Raw genomic sequence first — 22,907 nt, 5'->3', positions numbered from 1 at the left:
CAGATTTCATGCATCCTAACTATTATCTACTCTGTCCCAGCACCTCCAGAAAACAAATGACAAATTGGGGCTTGAAAATGTAAAAGACCTGCTCTTTGAGGGAGAATGTTAAATGAATAAAAGACAAGGCACGGACCGGGGAATTTTTTTTCAAATATCAACAAAGAATTTATGACTATACTGTGTCTTCAACAATAGAAAGGTCTCACTAAAAACAAGCAAACAAACAATAGGCAGAAGATTTGAACAAGACAGTTCACGAAAGATGGATGGCAAATAAACACATAAATATGTTTAAAGTCACTAGTCATGAGGGAGATGCAAATTAAGCCTGCAGTAAGATGCTAGTACACACCTATTATTAGGGGAAGGGTGACCTCACAATCCCAAGTGCTAATGAGGATATGGAGTATTTAGAACTTTTAGACACTGCTAGTGTGAGTGCAAAGTGGTAAGACCACATCGAAAACAACTTGGTAGTTTCTTACAAAGCCATACCCTATGTGATCCATCAATTACCCTTAGGTATTTACTTAAAAGAAAACATATGTTCATAGGAAAACCTATACATTGGCGTTTACAGCAGCTTTATTCATAATCAACAAAATGCAACAATAATCCAAAACGCCCTTCAATTGGTGAGTCGGTAAGGTATCTTGCACATACTGGAGAACACTACCTCAGCAATTTAAAAACAGAACAAAAATGGTTTCTGCACACATACAACCACTGCTAATTTCCAGAGTCCAATGCTCAGAGGAAACCTCAGTCCTGGCTGAGGTGAGCAACTCGACACTGACGATCCCTTCCGATTCTAACTTCTCTTGGTGATAAGCCTTCTCTAAGATTTCACCTTACGACGTGCCCCCGCAGACGTGGTCGTGTGCAAGACACTCTCAGTACCGGCCCAGCAGCGTCAGGGACTGCGTACAGGGTTTCCCATTAGGCTGGAAGTAGAAAAGTCCTTCCGTGTAAAACGCCCTGCATCCAGGCCTACCTTTGGCACAATCTGTGACAGTTGCTGGACATCTATCGCATCGAGTTCTTCTCCGGACACCGACTGGGAAGTTTTGGAATAAAATCCCAGACGACTGGCTAAAGGAATGAGAGAAAATGTAATCAATCAAATGATTTTTTTTTCAAATGATTTTTTGTTTGATGTGTAAGTCGATCAGACTTCACACTGAGTAGTCGCTACTGTTTTTTTCAAGTATAAAATGTCTTTTAGATCATGGGAGCACTGAAAAAGCCAATGTAAAATTGTAAAGAGTCTGAAATTTTTGTTTAGCCTTATGAAGAGGAAGTTTTTATAGTCTAAGCCAGCCTACCTAAGAATCTGCTCCGCAGGTCGATTTTAATGATCATCAGAGTACATTTTAAAAAGAGTCAAAGCTAGAGAAAACGGTGTTAGATGGGTGGCAACTGTTAACTTTTATGTAAATTAATGTCAATGGTGAAAGGGTTTTCTGGGTGTGGTCTTCCCATTGTGTTTCTAGCAGCTCTTGTTCCTAGCTAACAGCAACTTTGACCTTTCTGTTCAAGTTAACGCAATCGGAATTAAGGGAGCTTAGCAAGGTTGTTTAAACTTACCAAAATGAATTGCAGTGAATTTCCATCCTCACGTTTTCCTTTTATTTCTAAGGTAACGTTAAAGGTTAACAAAACCACTAGCTTGCTCGCTGGCATCAAGGTGCTCACCGCGCACCCCACGCCTGCAGCACGGAGGGGGGCCGCCCCGAGGGTTTCTGAGGTTGTCGCCCTTTACTGGAGCAGCGGCCCCACTCGCCACCCAGGATCCTTGGAAGCGTACCAGGGAACTTCAAAAAGTTCATGGAAAAATTCCATTTTCTTTCAATTTGATTTTCCCAGGTACTTTTTTGGGGTGAATTTCAGCAGTTTGAAACAATCAGCTGCTCCAAGGGAGAAAGACGAGGCTCTCTGCTCACACTAAGAGTTGCAGTCTTGGAAACCCACCAGGCCAGCTCTGCTCGGTCTGACAGGGCTTACCAGGAGTGAGTTTGGTTGGAGTCCTGATCGAAAATGACAGGGCAAGAGAAACAGGCACAGGCTATTTTCTTACAAATTTGGTGCAAGCGCTTTGAAAATTAATACATTCAAAATAAGGTTAAAGGAAAAACCCAATTTCCTGTTTCCTCTCACACGGTTCAGTGCTTTAATGTACTCCAAGTAGAATGTGAAGTTAAAAATAATCAATTACCCTTTCCTGACTAAAACAGACACGTGACTTCCATCATGATTCATCATGACAGATGCCCAATAATAGTCGTTTTTTTAAATAATAGATTCTGTACATATTTTACATAGTCTGAAATAAATCATGAGGTGATTTAATTGAATAACCTTAATATTGTACAAACACATGTAGAAATGTCAGATGAACCACAGAACTACCTATGTGTATGCACTGCAGGATTTTAAGGAAAGCTATACAAAAATTGAAAAAAACAAAGGAGGCGGCCGAGTCATACCGATGGCAACTGCAGTCTCTTGTGAGTCTCCGGTAATCATTTTTATGGACACTCCTGAGGCCATGAGTGTGGTGACCGCTTCTTTCACTCCAGTTCGGGGAGGATCGATGATGCCCACCAGGCCCAGAAAGGTCAGCTGCCCCAGCTCAGGACCAGACGCTAACGCAAGCACTTCAGAGGGTGTTGGCAAAAGCCAAAGAAGAAAACATACTTTAAGTCTCAAAACCATTAGAATGCAGCTATAAGATCAAAGCAAACGACACGATACTTGTCAAGCAAATAAATCTGACCGCAAGATCCTTGGGGTCTTGAACTATCAATATTATATAGTCTTTCAAAATTACCTAGATTTCAAAAGTCAAATTTATAACATTAAACACATTTTTACTTTAATTGATCTGGATATAGTTACAACATTTAAAGAGAATAGGAGTAAAGCTTTAAAATTGTTGAGCTGAGAGCACAAAAGAATAAATGTCTGAGGGCAAGACCGTTCACATCCCTGGTCAAGTGGTCCAAGGGAATTCAATGGACGCTTAACCTGAGTGGAGACCCTGCAAATGGATTTGAGCATTCACTGTCAATCATAGCCTTGTGCAAACTGGGAGCTCAACATTTAAGCTTAATCCAATTCTGCTCCCAGCAACCCTGCTTCTCCTTTGGACAGAAGCTACTGCCTCTAAGAAAATGTAATTAATTATTCAGACAAATGATGAGTTTGTCAAGCTTCAAAGAAAGTTTTAAACACCTTTGAACATGGCTGATACTTTATAGCCCTCCACAAAAACCCAACAGCTTGAAGAAAAAGTTTCTTTAAGTCATTATACACAGTCTACAACAATTTTATACACAGCCAATTCTTAGGTGGTCAATTTAATCTGTTAAGTGGTTTCACTCTTTCTCTAACATTAGTAGCTATTTCTTATTTGTAACTTCAGCTCTTTAACATATAAACATCACCGCACTATTTATAGTTAGGATAAGCACAAAGTACTGCTCATTTCCCAGATACCATTTAGCTTATTCTTAGAATGCGAGTCTCTGATAACCATTCATATGGACCAGAGAGGATGGTCCCTTTATCTGGGAAATTAATGAACTAAACCACTTATCAGCAAGAACATGCAAAGGCACACAAATCAAATATTAAGTACCTCATAAGGAAATGGAAAGTTACCAGAGGAACTACCTGGTTTTCTCAAACAGAAAGGATCAGGCACTTTGGAAAACCAAAGTTACAGCTAAGTAAATTTCATATATCCAATGTAAGGAACCACACCGAGCAATCTACAGAGCTGCAGGTCCCCTGTGTCTTCTTGGACAGAGCTAGAATGGTGCCAGGAACAGCCTTAAGTGTCAAGCTACATCGCAGCAAGTTCAAAGAAAGGAAGACCCCTCCAGCCAGTCCCAGTTCTAGTATGAAGGCACACAGCTTTGAAACCTCAGTTCTCTTTAAAGGCCCTGCATTTAATTGTTTACTTCCTTGCACCAATGAAGATCTACTGCTAGGAGAACTTTTTCAGGTTGTCTTTGACTCTAAGATAACTACAAATAACATTCTAATTTCAAAATGAAAAATCATAGGCTTAAAAAACTTTTTAATGCAGCTTAAAATTTATAAGATGCAAAGTAAATAAATTATTTACATCTATCCGTGCTTAAATTAAGAATATTTATTTACTTCCCTACGGCGATTTCCAGAGAAGTGGGGAACAGTGCACAGAAGAGGAAAGCTGTAATAGGGCAAGAGAGATGTGACCAGAAACAACTCCAAGAAACAAAGGCTTTGCTCCCAACTCTGTTCTAGTTCACAATGGTCAACAGCAGGAAAGACAGACAGACAGACAGACAGACAGACACACACACACACACACACACACGATGGAAAGAAGTAAAATTAAAAATACATGAAGGCCTTTGTGCTAAAACTGAAAGAAATCATGGAGCACACGCCAAAACTTGATGAATTCTCAGGTGTCTGGGATGCCCTAGAGGTGCTGGGATGGCAGGGCGGGGCTGCTAGCGGGGAGGTTGGTGGTTCCAAGCCACCAGCGGGGCCCTATGGGAGAAAAGCCACTTTCCTACCTCATCACCTATCGGGGACCAGTTAACCAGTGAACACAGAACACCTCAGAGAAGGCGAGCGCTCTACACGTCCTGGAATAAAGCTGGACAGCTCGGATGGGAAGCCCAGAGGCTTGCAACAGTAAGAAAGCACCACCCCGCCCTACCCTTGACCTTCGCAGAGCCAAACTGCCATTACCTCGGAGTCCTGCTGAGCCCAGCCGGGCCTTCTCCTGTTGATACAAATCTCTCTGCTGCTGGGTGAGGTTCAAGGTCTGCCCTTTGCTGTGGTACGTAATGCAGTACTTAATCACCTGTTCATAAGCACCCTTCATGAAACAAATCTCTGGTCTGTCCTAAGAAGGAAAACATGCCAAAGGCATTCAAGTTAGATGTCAATTGTCCGTACCTGCCCGAAGCATCCAAAATAAAGTGCCATGCATTATCGTCACCAGAGACCCATGTTGAAGGCATTTGATTGTATTTTTTTAAAATGGCACTTGAATGGTGACCAAAAGCTCACATGTGGGAATTTTACATACCCCCTTTAGGAAACCAGTTATTTGCCTGCCCCCCACTCACCCTCTGCACTCCCCCAATCCAGCACACATGCACACAGTCTCTTTGAAGGCGGTGTTACACTATTCCCCGAGTTGGACACGGAACAGAGCAAGGGAAGGCACACTACCTAACATTAGTCTACAAGCTGCGGGCCAGGCTCTTTAGATGCTGCTGTACAAGGGTCTTCCCCTTCTCACCCATAGCCCTAGGTCATAGAAGCAAATCAATTCTAGCTCTTAAACCTATTTCTCTTGATATTTACTCTCCGTGGTTTTAAATTACAATCAAACTGCTATTTCGTCGTCTATCACTTTTAAACATTGCCTCGTCTGGCCAGCTGAGTGTGTGGCTACCCTCCACTAGTTATCCAACCTCCTCCAATCCTCCAAATATAGTCAGGGAAAAAACTGTCATTATCTTGAGTACATTAGGGCTCCTCTTTGAGCCAAATCAGGTTGTCATGGAGACATCCACAGACAGCCCAGTTCTCCTCAGGTCTAGCTAGTCCTGCCCATCAGGGGCCCACACAGCACTGGTAGGGGGTGGGGGACCGGCTTCATGTTGGGCTGTGATCCCCACCGTTCGCCACTGGAAACCACCACACTGTAGGAGAAAGGCGGGGCTTCCTGCTACCGGAAAACACTTACAGTCTTGGAAAGCCACAGGGCGGTTCCACCCTGTCCTACGGAGTGGCTACAAGTGGGTATGGACTCAGAGGCAGTGAGTGTTTAAGAAAGGTTAGGTCAATAAAGATCAGGAGTACTGTCACATCCAAACAGAAAACAAATAGAAATTTGGAGGCCAGTGCATGATTTGTCACGGCCCCCGCCCTGCTATGCTGTGCGTACAAAGGCTGAGACTGCTTCCATCTGCTGGGTCGTCGGGCCCCTAGGGTGCGCAGAGATGTGGAAGGGAGAGCGAAGAGCCTGGTGCTGCTTCCACAGCCCGTCTTGTTTGTGGTTGAGAATACACACAGCAGAACTTAGAACAACTCAATGCCTTCTACACAGGGAACGTGGTGATACTGATTATATGCTTCAGGTTGTGCAACCATTCCCACCGTCCTGTACTAACTTTCGCTACACTGGCATAAGCTCACTGCCTGCTAAGGCTCCGCTCCAATCTTTCCATGTGCTGTTATCACTCTGATCCCCCGTGGAGAGTTCCTGAAGGGCTCAAGGTCGGCACTCTTTACGAGGTAAGCTAAACTACTGTTTGCTTTTTAAAATCATGTCAAGGGCTTTTTGTTTTTGGGGTTTTTTTTTGTAGTCCTAGATTTAAAGATTATGTTAGGGTAAGAGGTTTGTGGCTCATCTAGTTCCCATGGATCTAAAATTTTCTAGGTCACATACCATGTTCAATTCGATTTGGCATTTTCTCCCTTTTGAACAGCATACTTCTATAGAATCTTTCATCAAAACTCTTGCTAATGGTTGCTAAACACCACCCAATTCTTCTGGTCTCATAGCTAAGAAGTCTATCACCTATTCTGATTAAGACATAAAAAAACAACGTATCTTTTTGAGGGTATTAATTGCCTTTTTTTTTTTCCGGATCAGATGAGCATGCAAGCTATTACTCTTATTTTTACTGGAAATCTCCCTCCTTTCCTCTTCCTGCACTGGTTAGCTGACATCTAGGACTACTGCACTATGGGGACTGGGAATGGCCCTGGGGGCACACTGTGCGAATCACTTCACAGTTAACCAAAGGGTCACGGTTGGAACCACAGCCATTTCATAAAAGACGTGGCAGTCTGCTGTCACTGAGATTACAAACCCTCAGACAGGGCTGACTCGACAGCCATGCGTTTGGTCGGGTTTTCCATCCGGGGGACTGCCTTCACACCCACCTCCCCCTGGAGTGGGACCCACTCGAATCCAAGTCTCCCTCTGCCTTGGTTCCTTCAGTTATCTTGAAGAACACTTCCACCAGTACCATTCTAACAAAGTGGATGAAAAAGATGCATTTTGAGACGTGGACTGTCAGTAAAGTATTTGGTTCTCACAGTTCCAAACAGTGAAGAATAAAATACCTTAATTTGAAAACTTTGCTCCATTCCTTACCCGACTCCAAGGCTGCAGTTGAAGAAACTAAAGAAGGTACTTTAATTTCTATATGGATCTCTTTCATATACTCTTCACCCCCAATCTCAGGAAGCTTCTGGAATTCTCTTTACCCAAGCTTTCCAAAGTTCTGATGATGAGTCTTTGTGGGTTCTTTCCCCCTTTGTCTCCATCATTAACATACTCATTGTATTAAATAGTAGGTGGAGCCTTTTTATTCTAGAAGCTATATACTCTTTCTAGAAAATGTTCTTGTATTATCTGATAACAGCTTATCATTTTTTTTGTTCTTTCTTCCTATAACCACTTTTAGACAGCTGTTTGATCTCCTGGATTTACTTTCTGATTTGATATTGCTTTCTCTGACTTTTAGTTCTATGTCCTGACAGATGCCTTGACAAAGGGGCAAATTTCTCCTGGAAGTGTTCTGATGCCCTTTTTCGGGCCTTTGGAAGTGTTCTTGTGCATCTGGTATTGCCTTTGCTTCCTTTGTCTGTCACTCTACTCTGTGTCTTTCAGACTGCAGACCTTCCCGAAACAGCAAGCAATGTGTTTGCTTATTTACATTCAAGAGGTGCTAAAAGACTAGAAGCAACTTGGCATTGGCAGGCCTTATAGATGGCTGAGCCTGATTGAAGGGGGCTAAGGGAAAGCCCAGGAATAGGGTAAGCTCTGCCAACACACTGGCACCTCCCTAAGATCATTCTTACCCAAAGGCAAAATCTTCAATCTTAGAGAATATAATTGTTCTCTAAGGGGAAAATAAAGTTTACCTGACCCTTCAGGAGAACTTCCCTTTCGTGTTAGGAACCATCTAGTCAGTCTGGAACTACGTCATCCTCACAACTGTTCCCGGGCTGGAGCCACTGTTGCAGCCACTGCGTCAATCCAGCTCGTGGAGGGCCTTCCTCCCGCTTTGCTGCCCCCCTTCCACCAAGCATGATGTCCTTCTCCAGGGACTGGTCTCTCCTGACAACATCCTCACTGTATGACAAAGCTACCCCATCCAGGCCTCTAAGAACACTCTGGCTGTACTTCTTTCAAGACAGGCTTGCATGTCCTTTTGGCAATCCATGGTACATTCAATATTCTTTGCCAGCACCATAATATAAACACATAGATTCTTTTCCAGTCTTTCTTACTCAATTTCTAACTTTTACAGCTATATGAGGCAATGGAAAATACCATAGCTTGGGTCAGGCACACCGTGGTCCTCCTCAAAGTAATATTCTTGCTTTTCAGTACTCTAAAGAGGTCCTTGTGCAGATTTACCCAAATGCAAGGCTTATTTTGAGTTTTTGACTGCTGCTTCCATGAACATTGATTGTGGATCCAAGCAGATGAAATCTCTGAACAACTTATTTTCTCCATTTAGTATCATGCTACCTATCGGTCCAGTTGGGAGGGTTTTTGGTCTTCCTTCCATTGAGTCACAATCCACACTGAACACGGCTATCTTCATCAGCAGTGTTTCGGTCCTCTTGAGTTTCGTTAAGCAAGGTTGTATCATCTACGTATCGGAGGTTGACAGTGAGCCTTCCTATAAGCCACATTCTTCATAGAAGCCTCTGGTGATTTGCTCAGCACACACATTTTATAAGTATGGTGAGAAGTTAAAACCCTGCTGCACACCTTTCCTGATTTGAAACCATGCAGTATTCCCTTGTTCAGTTTGTATAACTGTCTCTTGACCTAGGTACAAGTTCCTCAAGAGCACAATCAAATGTTCTAGAATCCCATTCTTCTCAAGGCTATCCATAGTTGCTAGGACCCACAAAGTTTAATGCTTTGGCAAAGTCAACAAAACATAAGTAAACATCTTTCTGGTATTCTCTGCTTTCAGCCAAGATCCATCCGTGCAATGATCTCCCTTTTCCCAAGTCCTCTTCTGCATCTGGTCTGAACCTTTGGTAGCTCTGTTAATGTACTGCTGCAACTACCGTTGGATGATCTGCATGTGACATCAATGCTATCCTTCTCTAATTTGAATATTCTGTTGGATCAGCTTTTTTGGAATGGGTACAAATATGGATCTCTTCCAAGCAGTTGGCCAAGTAGCTGTCTTCCATACTTCCCGGCACAGATGAGTTAAGTGTTTCCAGTGCTTCATCGTTTGTTGACACATTTCTATTGGTGTTCCATCAATTCCAGGAGGCTTGTTTTTGGCTAATGCTTTCAGTGCAGCTTGAACTTATGGTACCCTCCTGGAATGTGGAATGTTGATAGTTCTTTTTGGTAAAGTGACTTTGTGTCTCATTTCCATCCTCTTTTGATGCTTCTGCATTTATTCAATATTTTGCCAACAGAGTCCTTCAATATTGCAACTCAAGGCTTGAATTTTTGAGTTCTTTCAGTTTAAGATATGCCAATTGAGACTTCCCCTTAATCCCTATTTTCATTCTAAGCCAGACCCTGCTCTCCAATTTTGTCATGGAGATCAGATCTGACATTCTACCCAGTGAGGGGTGGCTAATGGCCTGGCCTCAGAAGTAGAAAAGGCGGTTGGGGAGGTCTACTTCCTTCTTCAGAATGCCACCCTGGTCTAGTGCTTACTAGTCCGATTTCTCTCTCCCCGCTTTCAAGAGTGCCCCACCCTACATTTCTGTACCGGGCTTTTCCTTAGTTTTCAACTTGGTGGATACCGGGGGGAAAGTAAAGAGAAATGCATACTTTTATGGAAGTCCTCTAAAAACAGACCATTTGAGCCTCCGTCTTTACTTTTAAATGGTTACGTTTGCCACATGGGTGTCAGGCTGACCAACTACATCCTGATTAGGAGAGTGGGTTTGGGCTTTGGTTGGCTGGTTTGGTTTCTGAGAGGAAGGAACTCTTCAGGGCGGCAAGTGGGAAGAAGGATCATACAAACATCTCCAGAGTTATGTCAGCCACTTCACCCCTCCCACAAGTGATGAGCTTCCGTCTTTCAGTGTGCAACCTCAGTGAGGTCTGCATCAAAACTGCCGGGGAGGGGGCGGGGGACACTCATTAAACATCACATTGGCCACATTATTCTGACATACCATGAGATGGTTTATAAAATTAATGAAACAATGCATAACATAAGTCAACTCATATATATGTATATATATATATATACTCATACATATATACATATACATCTTTCCACATAATTATATGTTCCAGAAACATCAGCTGGAAATCATCCAAGTCTAAGGAACCTTTGAATGCTTTATATTACAGGGTTTAAAATAATAGGCAATTCATTTTTATCATTTTGTTTCCAATTGTTTCTTTCACCAGGAGTTTATGAACGCTCCTTTAAAGCTTAGAGTGAATTTTTCTCCCCTCAGGACTAGAGTTGAGCAATCATCTTCTACTCCCAAGTTCAACAGTGTTCATTAAGCTTATCTTTCTCTCAAAGGCAGTGAGACCCTTCTACTACTACTACTTCTTTTAAAAAAATACAAATCCTCTCCCTCATGCATGCCTACAAAGACACAGGCAGCTTCAAGACGTCTGTGCTCAGGTGACAATGCATAGGCCACTACAGACCAATTACATACAGCAAATACACAGGGGACTTCAAAAAATTCATGGAAAAACTCCATTATCTTTTTTGTTTTGTTTGTGGATAAGACAAGTCAAGTGCAGCAGTGGGGGATGTAGGGCAAAGTCAAGTGCAGCAGCGGGGGGTGGAGGGTGAGGGTAGGCAAGGAGGTCAACCTGTAACTGATATGCTCAATTGAGAAATCTCACTACCTTTGTACTAGCGTCCGTTCTGCTTTCTCATGAACGTTTTAAAGTTCCCAAGATATTAAGGGGTGTGACGAACAGCAGCGTTAAGTGACAGAATCACACACTGAAGATAACCAAAGATCCCTACTGCACACCAGTGTAAAAACACAGCACCCGGGAACATGGCAGGCAACTGTCTGAGAGCGAGTCATTCTGCCAGTGAGTGCCCGGAGGGAATGAGCATAATGTGGCTTTGCTTGTTCTGCACTTAAGACATGATTTCATTGTCTAAGAGCACAGTCAGCAGAGACCAACAATGAGCGGAGACGATACTGAGATACAAACTCCAGGTTACTGACCCCAGTGATCAGGCTCCAGCTCACTTAAAGGAAGAATGTTTACCCACAGAGCAAATCTAGGTGTGTGTGTGCATGGATTCCAACAGAAAGGACTAGAGAAGAGAATATGAGAGCACTCAGGTTTACTCAATGACTGTCTAAATCGAAAGGAGGCCAATAAAAGAAAGGCCCTCATCTAACGTGAACTGGAGAGAACTGTCCCTGGGAGTGTGAAGTGCGGAACGTGCAGGAGAACACAGCATAAGCATTCTTTTAAAGAGAAAGATACCTGCTGTGTCCGGTGGACACACTTAACGGCCATCCACTTTTGCTCCGAATTAAAAGGGTACTCTGCTTTTCTGATATAGTCCTCTTGAAGTCCATCAAGACCCATCTACACAACACAGACAAAAAAGTTCATAATCAACAACATGGAGCTTTTTTCTTGCCTATAACAAAGAGCAAGATCAACCATCGTGGCCAGAGAGACTTAAAAACTCGGGAATTATAGTGATATAATAGCACTACTGCTCTTGGTCTACCTGCTGTCTTTTCAACATCGAAGTTCAATGTACGGATATAGTCCAGGTTAGAGAAACAGAGTATGTTTCCTGGACCGTACGCAGAACAAGCCTTCAGCACGGACTGCATTAGTAACTCTACTGCCTCAAATTCTGGAAGAAGGCAACAGGTAAAAAAAAAGGTATCTGACTAATTCTATGTATGTACAAGGAGGCTTCAAAAGCTCATGAAAAAATGGAATTACAAGCTAATGCAATTTGCCTTTAAATTTTGTGAAGCCTCCTTATGTTTTTATAATAATTGTTAAACATTTTAAATGCAGCCCTTCACTTCCTAGGAACTCAGGTCTGTTTCTCACTCGTTGATCCACCTAATCCTTTATCCTTTACCACGTTCTAACTTGTTATCCTGCTGCTTTCCCTCCCTCCTAAGACTCTTCTCCCAAATATCCTCAAAGAGCTTTCAAAAGACTTTCTCAAGATCCTACACTTTCTTGCTTTGTATGCTGTCGACTGAAGCATATTCAGACTCTTTCTCTACTTTTGCGTGTCCTCTAGAAACCCATTCGACTTGACAATTCTCCTGGTAATGCAAGCACCTTGTATTTCTCCCCAGGTAGCCAACTCATTAACCATAACCATCCTGTGTTCATTCATTCCTTGGGCTTTGACTGTAGCTCTTTCCCCAGTTTATCTACTATCTAAACCGCTTCCTAGCCTTCAAAATCCAGCTTTGAGTTCTAAACTCTTTATAACTTAAGTGTCTATTTTGGGGGTTGACTCACCTCCCTCCTCCTCCGCCCCCAAGAGTTTTAGTCTTAGCTCCCTGCCTAAATTGTGAGGTTTCTGAGGCCAATAAGGAGGTGAAATATAGGAAAGGGTTATTCATTAGAAAAAGATTAGCTGTTGATTCGTCTTCTGAATATTTTTTTAAACATTACAGGGCGGCAGTTCAATTGAGTACAAACAAAATGAAATGTAGCTTTCTATTAAGGGAGTACGTTATAAATATAAAATTTATTTCACTCAATTAAATACCGTATAATAACCACCAATTCTATATTGGATCTCATCGTAAGCAATACTGCTCCTAAGAAAAGAGAAGCTTTTGTTTTATGGGAGTGAGAAATTGGAGTTTGAGATTGCTCGTTAAATTAAATGTAGGGGGCAGGACCCTCTCTAGAGGATCATACCACACAAATCCAAGGAGAGAGAGACCAGTACATCACAGGTACATACCTTCATTGCAAGTGCAATTAAAGCTCCTTCTGTAGGCTTTCCCATTAGAGTATTGTTTCTAATTACAGCATCGTTGCACACACAGCCCGCCTAAGAGAAATAGACACAGTCTATGAGCCATCACTGTGTCTTAGAAGCTATTACAGAGTAAGCTGCCTTCCTGGAGAATAAAATCCATACCTCAACAATTCTGCTCACAGCTGGGTTATAGAATCCATGAACAACATCACCATCAACGATCACTTCCCCAAATTGATTATAGCCTACGCCAGTAACCTGAGGAGCACAAAGTGGGATCAATAAAGCGACAACACATACAGAGACTGAAAACTATGATGAGTTGTATTGATTTCATTATGCACAATATGGCACTTAAATGTATATCTAGAGGAGCATTTGGATTTTTCTAAAAGAGATTAAATAGTGAAAAGAAGCTAGTTTCTAATTTTCACAATGACGCATTTATAAAGATATTGGGCTGTTGTCTACATAATACAGACTGCAAAAAAGATAAGTGAACTATGAAAGTCTACAAATAAATGAGCTTAAATGTATAAAGCTTTACATTTATATAGCACATTATACTTTGCAAAAAACTGAAACTCAATCACACTTGGAACTCAATACAAACCTGTAACCTCAACAAAAGCAGAACTCTCTGTTCTGTACATAATCAGACTCAGAGACATTAGTGATCTACCCAACCAGCTATTTACAATTTTAAAAGTCAGTATTTGGTGAATTCAGACATCGAGGCAGGCCAAATACTTATTCTCTGTGATTAAACAAATCAAGCCAAACAGATGTTTCTTAACTTAAAAGGCAAAATGGGATATTATTATTATTAATAAATGGTACATGCTGGACATCTAAAACAGCTACATGCTTTAAAAAGGCAATCAATACCCTACCCTGCAGAACTAGACACATGAATAAGTTAATGGATGGATCTCTTTAAAGCATGTAGTAAAATCACATTCACCAATCAAGATTGGGTATCCTTGGCCAAATCCAGCACTTAAATGTCTTAAATCTCATTTTGAGATTTACACATAATGGAACTTCTAAGTCCCAGTTCAACGTCAGTCATGTGGTTTAATATTCACTTTGCTTATTAGTCCATTATCTTATATACTTGTACACAGTGTACACAACATGAGTGGTGCTAATGAGCCTTCAGCCAGAAATCCTGCTCAGCACAAGTGGGGCAGGAGCCCCTCCTTACTTGGCTTCAGGATGAATCTGTGCATACACAGAGACAGGCACATAAGACAACTTCACTTCATTAATTAAGAATTTGTTAAAATGAGGCAAGCCCTATGCTGGGCAACACGGTTCCTGGTCTTTTAAGATGTACAGCATAAGGGGAGAAATAGAAAATTTCCCCAGCAATAGGATTAGGAGGCTATGGTGTGCTATGGGGAAATATAATAGCACGGGGTGAGTTCTGGGTGGTGAGCATAGCCTTTCTGAAGAAGTGGGCCTAGACCTGAGAGGCAAAGGATGAAGACCAGTAGACCGATCCAAGAAAGACCCCAGAGTCGGGGAAATGTCTGTACCCTTTTAGTACAAAATAAAGCCGGTGCACTTGGTGCACAGAAGGTCAACATGGGGAGGGGCATGAAAGGCTGAGAGATGTAGAAATCTGGAAGCCATGGTTCAGGATCCAGATTATAAGGGACACTCCCTAACAGAGCATAACTGAAAAGTAACAAACACTCAAAATTTAGACTGAATATATATATATATATACACACACACACACACACACACACATATACATATATGTATACACACACATATATATACATATATGTATACACACACACACACACACAAAGTAAGGGCATCAAGAGCAGGTGTTAAAGGACCAATCAAAAGGCTTTGTCAGGCGGCCAAGTGAACCATGATGGTAACTTGGACGAAGGGTGGCAGTAAATGAGAAGCAGACAGCACTGTGAAACGTCACGGGAGCGAGAACTGGCAGGATTTGGGGGTGGAAAGTTGAGTGCAGAGGTGAGTTAAAGGCCCTGGGAGGCAGGTTCTGGGTTACACAACTAGAGGGGGTGTGGGGCTCACACTCTTGGTAAAATTACATGGGAACAGGGGCTTAGATGGAGAGCAAATGTTTGAGAATGATGAGGGTAACGAATGTACAAATGTGCTTTATACAAATGATGTATGTATGGATTGTGATAGGAATTGTATGAACCCCCAATAAAATGATTTTTAAAAAATCACATGGGAAGGAAGTAGCTATCACTCACTTAGCGCCTTCTGGAAGTCCAGCCCCAAGAACCATTGCAAGTATTAGGCATAAAGCTTCTTAGCAAGGAATCGTGCATGAAAAACAGACAGACAGAAACACTAGAGTACCTCGGCATGTTGGCCATCTGAAGTAAATATGTGCGTAACTGTCATTTCATTCTTCGTCAGGGTTCCAGTTTTATCTGAACAAATTACGTTACAGCAGCCTACAGGACAAATCATCAGTCATGGCAGTGGGAATCAGAGGGAGAAACACAGATCACAGAGCAAAGCATGTGGGCCTTACACTCATCCCTAGTTGTAAATTCCTATCTTTCATTATGCTTGCTTTCTAAAGAGGGAAAGTGTCTGAATTAGACTTAAAAATTAGATCAAGGTAAATGTTGACATTTCTTATCCAGTTGAATTCTGCATGGTATACTATTTTAGCTTTATATAGAAAAATATTTTCTAGAAAGCTTAGATGGTTCTTAAATTTAGAGCCATAAAATTTATTAGTTAAGAGTTCTTAAAGGTATTTTACCTCCTTGTTAGTAAGCTGCAAACTAGAACTTAAATTCAATACCTTTAGATTTCTTAAATTCAAAGAGAAAAAAGAGGTAACGTTACAGCCTACCACACATACAGCTATGTTATAGCAATATAGCTACTATTCTTCAAAGGAAAGTGAACCCACGGAGGACACTCTGGACTCCATAATTATCCATTTTATTCCTGGATTCATCTACTGACTGTGCTTTCTCTTTAAGGTAATTTAAGCTTTAGGAAAATCCCATGCTGTCAAAAGATGTTTCCTGGAAAGCTATCTTGAGTGAATCATTTCCACTGCTCCCTGCCCCCACCCCCACCCCCACCCCACAGGTATTAAGTCTGGCTAGAACTGCCACAAGCCACAATCACTGCACAAACTCCTAAGACAGAACTTCTTAAACCCAAAGGTGATTTGCTCTTGACATGGCGTGACCCACTCCATAAGCATGTTTCGAACACAGACTTACCTAGAGTTTCAACAATGGGCAGTTTCTTCACAATGGCCCTCTTCTTCACCATTCTCATAACTCCAAGAGCCAGAGTCACTGTGACCACAATGGGAAGCCCTTCGGGAATTGCTGCCACAGCCAAACTGGAAGCAAAACGTGCACAACATTAAAACGGAACGTGCGCAGCAGCACCGAGAGCCGTCACTGCCGGGGTCTGCTACCTTAAAACAAAGGGCCGCCCCATGCCAGATGAAGCATGCTCGAAAGGAAGGGAAAGGAGATGAATGTTTACTGGACATTTCCTGGCTGCCAAGTCGAGCTTGGCAGTTAGAGAGCTTGGGTTCTGAAGTCTGACTACCGGCATTGTTACCCCAGGTCACACGACTTTCTATGGGTGGAACCTTGGGCTACTCATTACACCAGCTCCGTGGGTTCAGTTTCCTCATCTGTGAAACACATGTACGTGTAGTAGCAATAACATTTCCTTTAGAAGATTTAACATAAGGGTTAAATGGCAAAGCATGAAACACATTTAATACAGTGTCATGTATAGGGTAATGTTTCATAAATGTTGGCTATTATTTACTACCACCATTACCTCAATGAATTCTGTCAGAAAAGTGCCACAAATCAGAACCCAATCAATGCTACAGAGGAAAAGGCACAATTGACAGGGACATTAATCACTAGTCCAAGTGCATGCTGAAATTTAAACCAAGCTTTCTTTCCAATTCCAGCTTCTCTGAACTTGATACCAAAACTGACCAATCTTTTGCCTAGGCTAGCCACCATCCTCTCTTCACTGCCTACAACTAATGGGCACCCCCTTTCCTGTCCCAGAGTTCTGCTGCATGCGATTGGACAGGCCGGCTAGAGAGAGGAGCAGATGTGTGATGAGGCTAACCAGCTGAGCTGGGATTGGTGATTGCTGCTGAGACAGCTAACAAGATCCCATCAGGCCAAGCAAGGCTTTCACCAGCTCGTTTCCACTCTGCACTCTGAATGCACTATTTCTACTACAGGAAAATCTCTTCTTTCCCGGGGGCATATCAGGAGAAATGGGTACAAATGTAGAACACTAGCTTCCTTACCACGTGGCCAGAGTCTCTCGGAAGAGCCAGGCGAATGTGTGACAGAGAAACGGAAAGGAGGGGTCGTGGAGCATAAGGCCCCTGTATGGTTTGGTTCCAGGTCCCAGGCCCATCCTTGCAACCAGCCAGCTAAATAGCCTAGACCTGCCAGTTCTAGGAGGCAATGCGCTTTACCTCTTACATTAGAGTTGGGTTTCCTGAACTAAAATTGTTTCATAACATGGAAAGCTCACATAATTGTAAAAAAACACCCGACATCTTAATAAACCCAGGTGAATTGCATGTATGCGGCTGAAGATCAGGCTCCTAAAAAGTTGAAAATGTTTTCCTAGGAGAAGGTAAATAAACCACAGTTGATGCATTAATGAAAAGTAACAAACGCACAATTCTCATAGTAAACTGAGAATTCCTCAAATGATCTCTGAACTACACTTATTGTGGTCCCTACCTCATTCTTTGGCTTTAGCAGCAAAACCTAAAATCACACTTGATTCTGTGCAGCGGGTTCGCTTCAAAGAGCAGCTTCCATATTTTCAAAACTCCAAGTGATAAAGATGCATGCCTTTTTGAAGTACACGGATGAGTTTAATGAAAAGAAACTGTGGGCGCTCACACCCACATCCCTCACAACTAACTCCCAAGGAGCAACTCGTCTCCTGTGGTGTTAGCTGTTGGAGTGGCCAGCTCCATGGGGCTAAATAACAAGCTAAGACAAGGTAGTTTCCAAAGGCTCTGGGAGAAACTGCATCATCTTTCAACTCCAGTTGTCCATGCACACTGGAAGCCTCCTCATTCTGTATTTTGAAAGGCGTCAGACTCCCTAATATAAAAGGGTGGCCGGAATTCACGTCAGCTAATACCATCTTCTCTAATTTGGGGCATTGCTAATAAAATCTCACCGCCGAATTCCTCAACCTGATAAAGGCCATGAGTGAAAACTTCAGCTCGCATCACACTCAATGGTGCAAGGATGAAAGGGATCAGGATGCCTGCTTCCACCACTTCTACTCAACATTGTAGGGGGGGTGGGGGGCGAGCAAGAAAAAGAAATAAAAGGCATCGGAACAGGAAAGAAAGAAGTTGGATCTTTCTCTTCCATAGTTTTCAGTTTGGCGATCCTAAACAGACTGTTTATATTTAGCAATGCAGTCAATATTGCTTTGATAAGTCCAGACAGGTGGTGTGGGCTTTCTTCAGTGCCATATATGACAGAGCTTCAAAATCACCACAGAAAACTGGACTTGAAAGCTAATGACTATTTCCCATGAATGTTTTAAAGCCCCCTGTTATGAAAGGTTCTCATTTTTCCATGATGTAATATATGATTTGGAGCGATTTTAAGTAGAACTATTCCTAAATGCTCCTGGACACCACCATAATGAAACACAAGCTATACCTTTCCGAGAAATCGGCAAGGCAAAAGAAACGTCACTATATTAGAACTTACCTTACACTAATAGTAAACATTTCCAGGATATCTTTTCCTAGTAACCAGCCAACCAACATGATGATACCTGAAAAAGAATCAAATAGCCACTTTTTTTTTTCTTTTCTGTAAAGTAAAGTAGGCATGGAAAGGATAGAATATAACAAGCTGACAATATTCCAAACTTCCCAAGATACAAAAGGGAGGTCTATCAGGTCAGTTTTACAAGCGACTGGAAGCATGCACTAAGCAACAGAGATTAAAGTCAGCAGTCTAGACACACACACACAAACTAGACAGCAGAAACTCGGCTTTAAAGTTACATTTACTGATTTTAACATAATGCATTAGCTAGAATAACAACAATAACATGATCTAAGAATTAAGAGTAGAAAAACTTCCAGAAAATAGGGCCAATGTGTTAAATGTAGGATAAAAATGCCATTTCGATTTAGCACATAATGAATGAATGGAGGGTACTGGAATAATTCATTAACTTCTGTGTTAAAAAAAAGCTATAACTCTGTCACATTGCATATGATAAATTAATTCTAAGTCCAAAGGAACAATAAAACCTAAATTAGCAGAACGGTGTTTCCATACATGTTCTTATCATCATGGGGCTGAGAGAGGTGTTAGGAATAAAACGAACCCAGAAAGCACTGATTGCAGAGTCTGGATGGATCTCAGAGGCTACGGGAATACCGGAGCAAGGGTGTGCTGATGGTAGATTTTCCCTATCTCTACCAAGCTTACGACACAGCCCCAAGCACAAACTATCCCGGAACGTGTGACTCAAACAGCAAGCAGACTGGATTTGCAGTTATGTCAATAAGGGAGTCTTACTGAAGTCACAACAGAAGAGACAAGAGACAGAATGGCAAGTCATAAGACAGCAAGAAATAACACACAAGGAAAAGTGTCAGTTTCTCTGTGAGCTACACAGTGGTGGGACCCGTCCCATTCACCGATGCAATTAGTAACCAGGGAAAAAGCTGGTGAGAGTCCTGCAAGAGAAGTGCTTTCAGGCTGCTCATGAAGGGTATAGTTGGTAATATAAAGCGAAAGCCTTTAAAAACGTGTCAAAAAATTTGAAAATTACATGTATACCCTTTGACCAAATAATTTCGCTTCCAAATTTTTAGCCCAAGAAAGAGGAGTTTAGCCCAAAAAACAAAACGAACCAAAAAAAAATGCAATGAAGAATTATGTATACAAGTTAAAAAGAGAAGAAAACCTATAAACAATCTAAAGGGATGGATGTCCACACAAAAAGCCCTGATTCTACAAGAGGGCTTCAAAAAGTTCATTGACAGAGTTCATCGTCTATTCAGTCCCTTTCCCACAAACTTCTTATTCTTCTTCCTTCTGTATGTATTCTACATAACGGAACCTTTAAATTTGTTGTAGATGAGTACTGCCTAATAGCGAGATGCTTCTAAGTTGGGGATGGGGGGCATAAAAACTATCACTTTTTACTAATGAGTAGAAGGACAAACACTAAAATGTTAGTAGAAGTGCTCTCTGGACATAGATCATGCAAAGTTTGATTTAATTAGTCTTTGTAAAAAGTCACAGGTGGGCACCAGTTGAATATTTTTCAAAGAGGGTTTGAGTAACTTCCCATGCCCACTCCCAAGAGAAAAGTGAAGTAAAGATAGGAGATGCACATACTCACTCTTCTCTTACCTATTATACCGAAGGAGTAGAAGGAGAGCTGCTTCCCCAGGAGGTCCATGCTCTTCTGCAGAGGGGTTTTTGGTGCCTTGACAAATCGGAGAGAGGTGTCAGCACAATTCTGTGCAAACAGCATTTTCATGCGTGAACACAGATGTCTACCTTACAAATAAGTTTGGGAGACTGAAAACGTTATCGGTGAAACCATTTTAAATGCCTGGTAAATCCATTCAGCTACTGTTATGATAGTACCTAAAATCTACCAAGTCTTACTAGGCACCAGGGACTAAGTCAAGGGCTTAATGCACCCAGGCCGCGGTCAACCACACACAAGATAAGCTGGACCACCACCTTTGCTGAGGAAGCAGAAGCTTAGCCAGCGGGTACAATCTCTTAGGACTCTGCAAAGAAAGCCAAAGCTTTCCACTGCAAAAAGTCTATTTCAGAGGGTCCCTTCTCTTTGAGGAGAACGATTATTCTCTCACCTTCCAACTCTGCCAGGACTTACACCGTCAGCTGCCCCTCATTGGTTCTCCATCTTCCCGCCCCCCAGTCACTGGTCCTCTCTTCACCGCCAAGCTCTCTTGGCATGGATTTTACAGGTAGCCCGAGCAATCTACGGGGTTTTTTTGGAATATGGCAAAACACAACTTTTTTATAGATAGAAAAGTGGCATAGCGGGTGATGTGTCAGGCTGCAATCACAAGGAGCAGCACTTCGCAAACTATCAGTAGCTCCTCGGGAGAAAGATGAGGCTTTCCAGGCCCATCAAAAGCTACTGTTTCCAACACCCACAGGGGCAGGGCCACTCTGTCCTACAGGGTCGCTGGAGCCAGAATCCACGGAGGGCAGCGAGTCTGAGTTTGAACCTTCAAGAACATCACTCACCAAGGCTATCTTTTACGCTACTTTATCAGACAGTTCATTTATTCCTTGCCCAGAATTATGCAAATTTGAGGTACAAATAACTAGCCATCCTTAAAATTGATGTGATCTATATATTAATCCCAATTAATAAAAGAAAAAGAAAAATATATACAAAATTCAGAATCGCATTATTGGGTAAAATAATGAGGAAGGGAAGTCTTCATGTGCTTTACAGGTGGAATAAAATACTTGTTTGGAAAAAAAAATTGATGTGATAAAGTTAGTTTCTAAAAAGAATAAGATCTACAAATAACTGGCCACAAGCCATTTACACTATAAACCAGGAATGAAAGTAAAAATGTTGTACAATACGATGTCAATTCAGGCACTGCTGCCAAGAACAGGCTTTCCAATTAAGTGATTTCATGTACCACAGGCTATTTGACAGGACACAAAGTCACCCACCACTGGTATCTTTCCCTCTACTTACAGAGAAGAATTTCGGATCTGAAACTGATAAATTATTAGCATAATAAGTACTCACTTCTTCTGCTTGCATCATTTTAAAAACTTCCCCAAATTCAGAATTTTCTCCGGTTCCAATGACAATACCCTAGGGAGGAAAGCAAAAGACATGGCAATTGATCACACCTTTCCCTCCTTCTCTTCAAAGAGTAGCCCACAGGGAAGTTACGCGGCATTCACATCCAAGGCTCCCTACTTTTCAGTGCTTCTACAGATCATTAATATTGGTTTCTTTTGATACGGGCTGCAGGAGCTGATAATTTATTAAAATAAAACTACCTCAATCATGAAGCTTATTTTTGCTTATTCTAAGATTTCTGACATCAGAATCTCTGTACTCAATATGGATATTCAATACCATTTCTTCTACATTCCAAATGCAATTGTGCCCTTTAACTGGTGAAATACTAGAGTCAAACAAATAAATGTATTGAAAACACTTAGTAAGTGAACTATACACAACTAGAACATCCATATCTTGCACCGTATCGATGAAATAGAACTTTCTTTATCCAGCTGTCTATGATTTCTAGGTGTAAAAGGAAACACAGAATAAGGACGGTGTGTTCAAAAGACTCATTCTCTGGCAATGACAGAACTCCAGACAATTTTTCTTCCCAGTTTCACCAAAAAGCTCCCATGAATTAGGCATTTCATTGTCTTTTCTCTAAATTGTTATTTTTGAAAACCCACATATATTTAGCCCACAATTTTTTTCTGAGAAAATAGTTAATGACAAAGGAATTACTTTTTTCTCAACAAAACAACAACAGAGAAATTACCTTCGCTTTGCCACATATGACCAGTGTTCCCATGAAGGCAATATTACTTCTTGAGGCGAGGTCTCCATTCGTCGCAGCTGGCTGAGGGGCTGTCACCTTAGAACAAGGAGTGGTCTCTCCTGTCAAGCTAGACTCATCAATGGAAAGATCCACAGCCTTGGGGACATAAAGCATTCCATCAGCTCAAGTTTGCAGTCTGTACGACATTTACCATCTCGAGAGCTCATGGCTATCCTTTTTTAAAATCATTTTAGTGGGGGCTTGTACAACTCTTATCACAATCCATCCACACATCCATCCATCCATCCACCCACCCA

General features: G+C 41.8%; 1 protein-coding gene across 3 annotated transcripts in view; it reads right to left on the bottom strand.

The window, feature by feature from the left end:
- ATP2C1 (ATPase secretory pathway Ca2+ transporting 1) overlaps positions 1 to 22,907 on the bottom strand; it is a 136,544-nt gene that overhangs the window by 12,135 nt on the left and 101,502 nt on the right. For all 3 annotated transcript variants that reach the window (XM_004704003.2, XM_045297626.1, XM_045297625.1), the window contains 12 exons: positions 22,591 to 22,746; positions 21,828 to 21,896; positions 20,429 to 20,504; positions 18,761 to 18,827; positions 16,241 to 16,365; positions 15,351 to 15,448; positions 13,155 to 13,250; positions 12,975 to 13,064; positions 11,504 to 11,608; positions 4,753 to 4,909; positions 2,490 to 2,660; positions 998 to 1,095 (listed from right to left, as the gene is read on the bottom strand). In XM_004704003.2, coding sequence (XP_004704060.2) covers positions 998 to 1,095; positions 2,490 to 2,660; positions 4,753 to 4,909; positions 11,504 to 11,608; positions 12,975 to 13,064; positions 13,155 to 13,250; positions 15,351 to 15,448; positions 16,241 to 16,365; positions 18,761 to 18,827; positions 20,429 to 20,504; positions 21,828 to 21,896; positions 22,591 to 22,746 — 1,308 coding nt within the window. The remainder of the gene's footprint in view (positions 1 to 997; positions 1,096 to 2,489; positions 2,661 to 4,752; positions 4,910 to 11,503; positions 11,609 to 12,974; positions 13,065 to 13,154; positions 13,251 to 15,350; positions 15,449 to 16,240; positions 16,366 to 18,760; positions 18,828 to 20,428; positions 20,505 to 21,827; positions 21,897 to 22,590; positions 22,747 to 22,907) is intronic.

Source organism: Echinops telfairi, unplaced genomic scaffold (assembly GCF_000313985.2).
Source record: "Echinops telfairi isolate 266 unplaced genomic scaffold, ASM31398v2 ScPeMD7_7420;HRSCAF=8458, whole genome shotgun sequence".
Lineage (NCBI taxonomy): Eukaryota > Metazoa > Chordata > Mammalia > Afrosoricida > Tenrecidae > Echinops > Echinops telfairi.
Note: the sequence above shows the minus strand (reverse complement) of the source record. Positions and strands in the feature narration are given on the sequence as shown.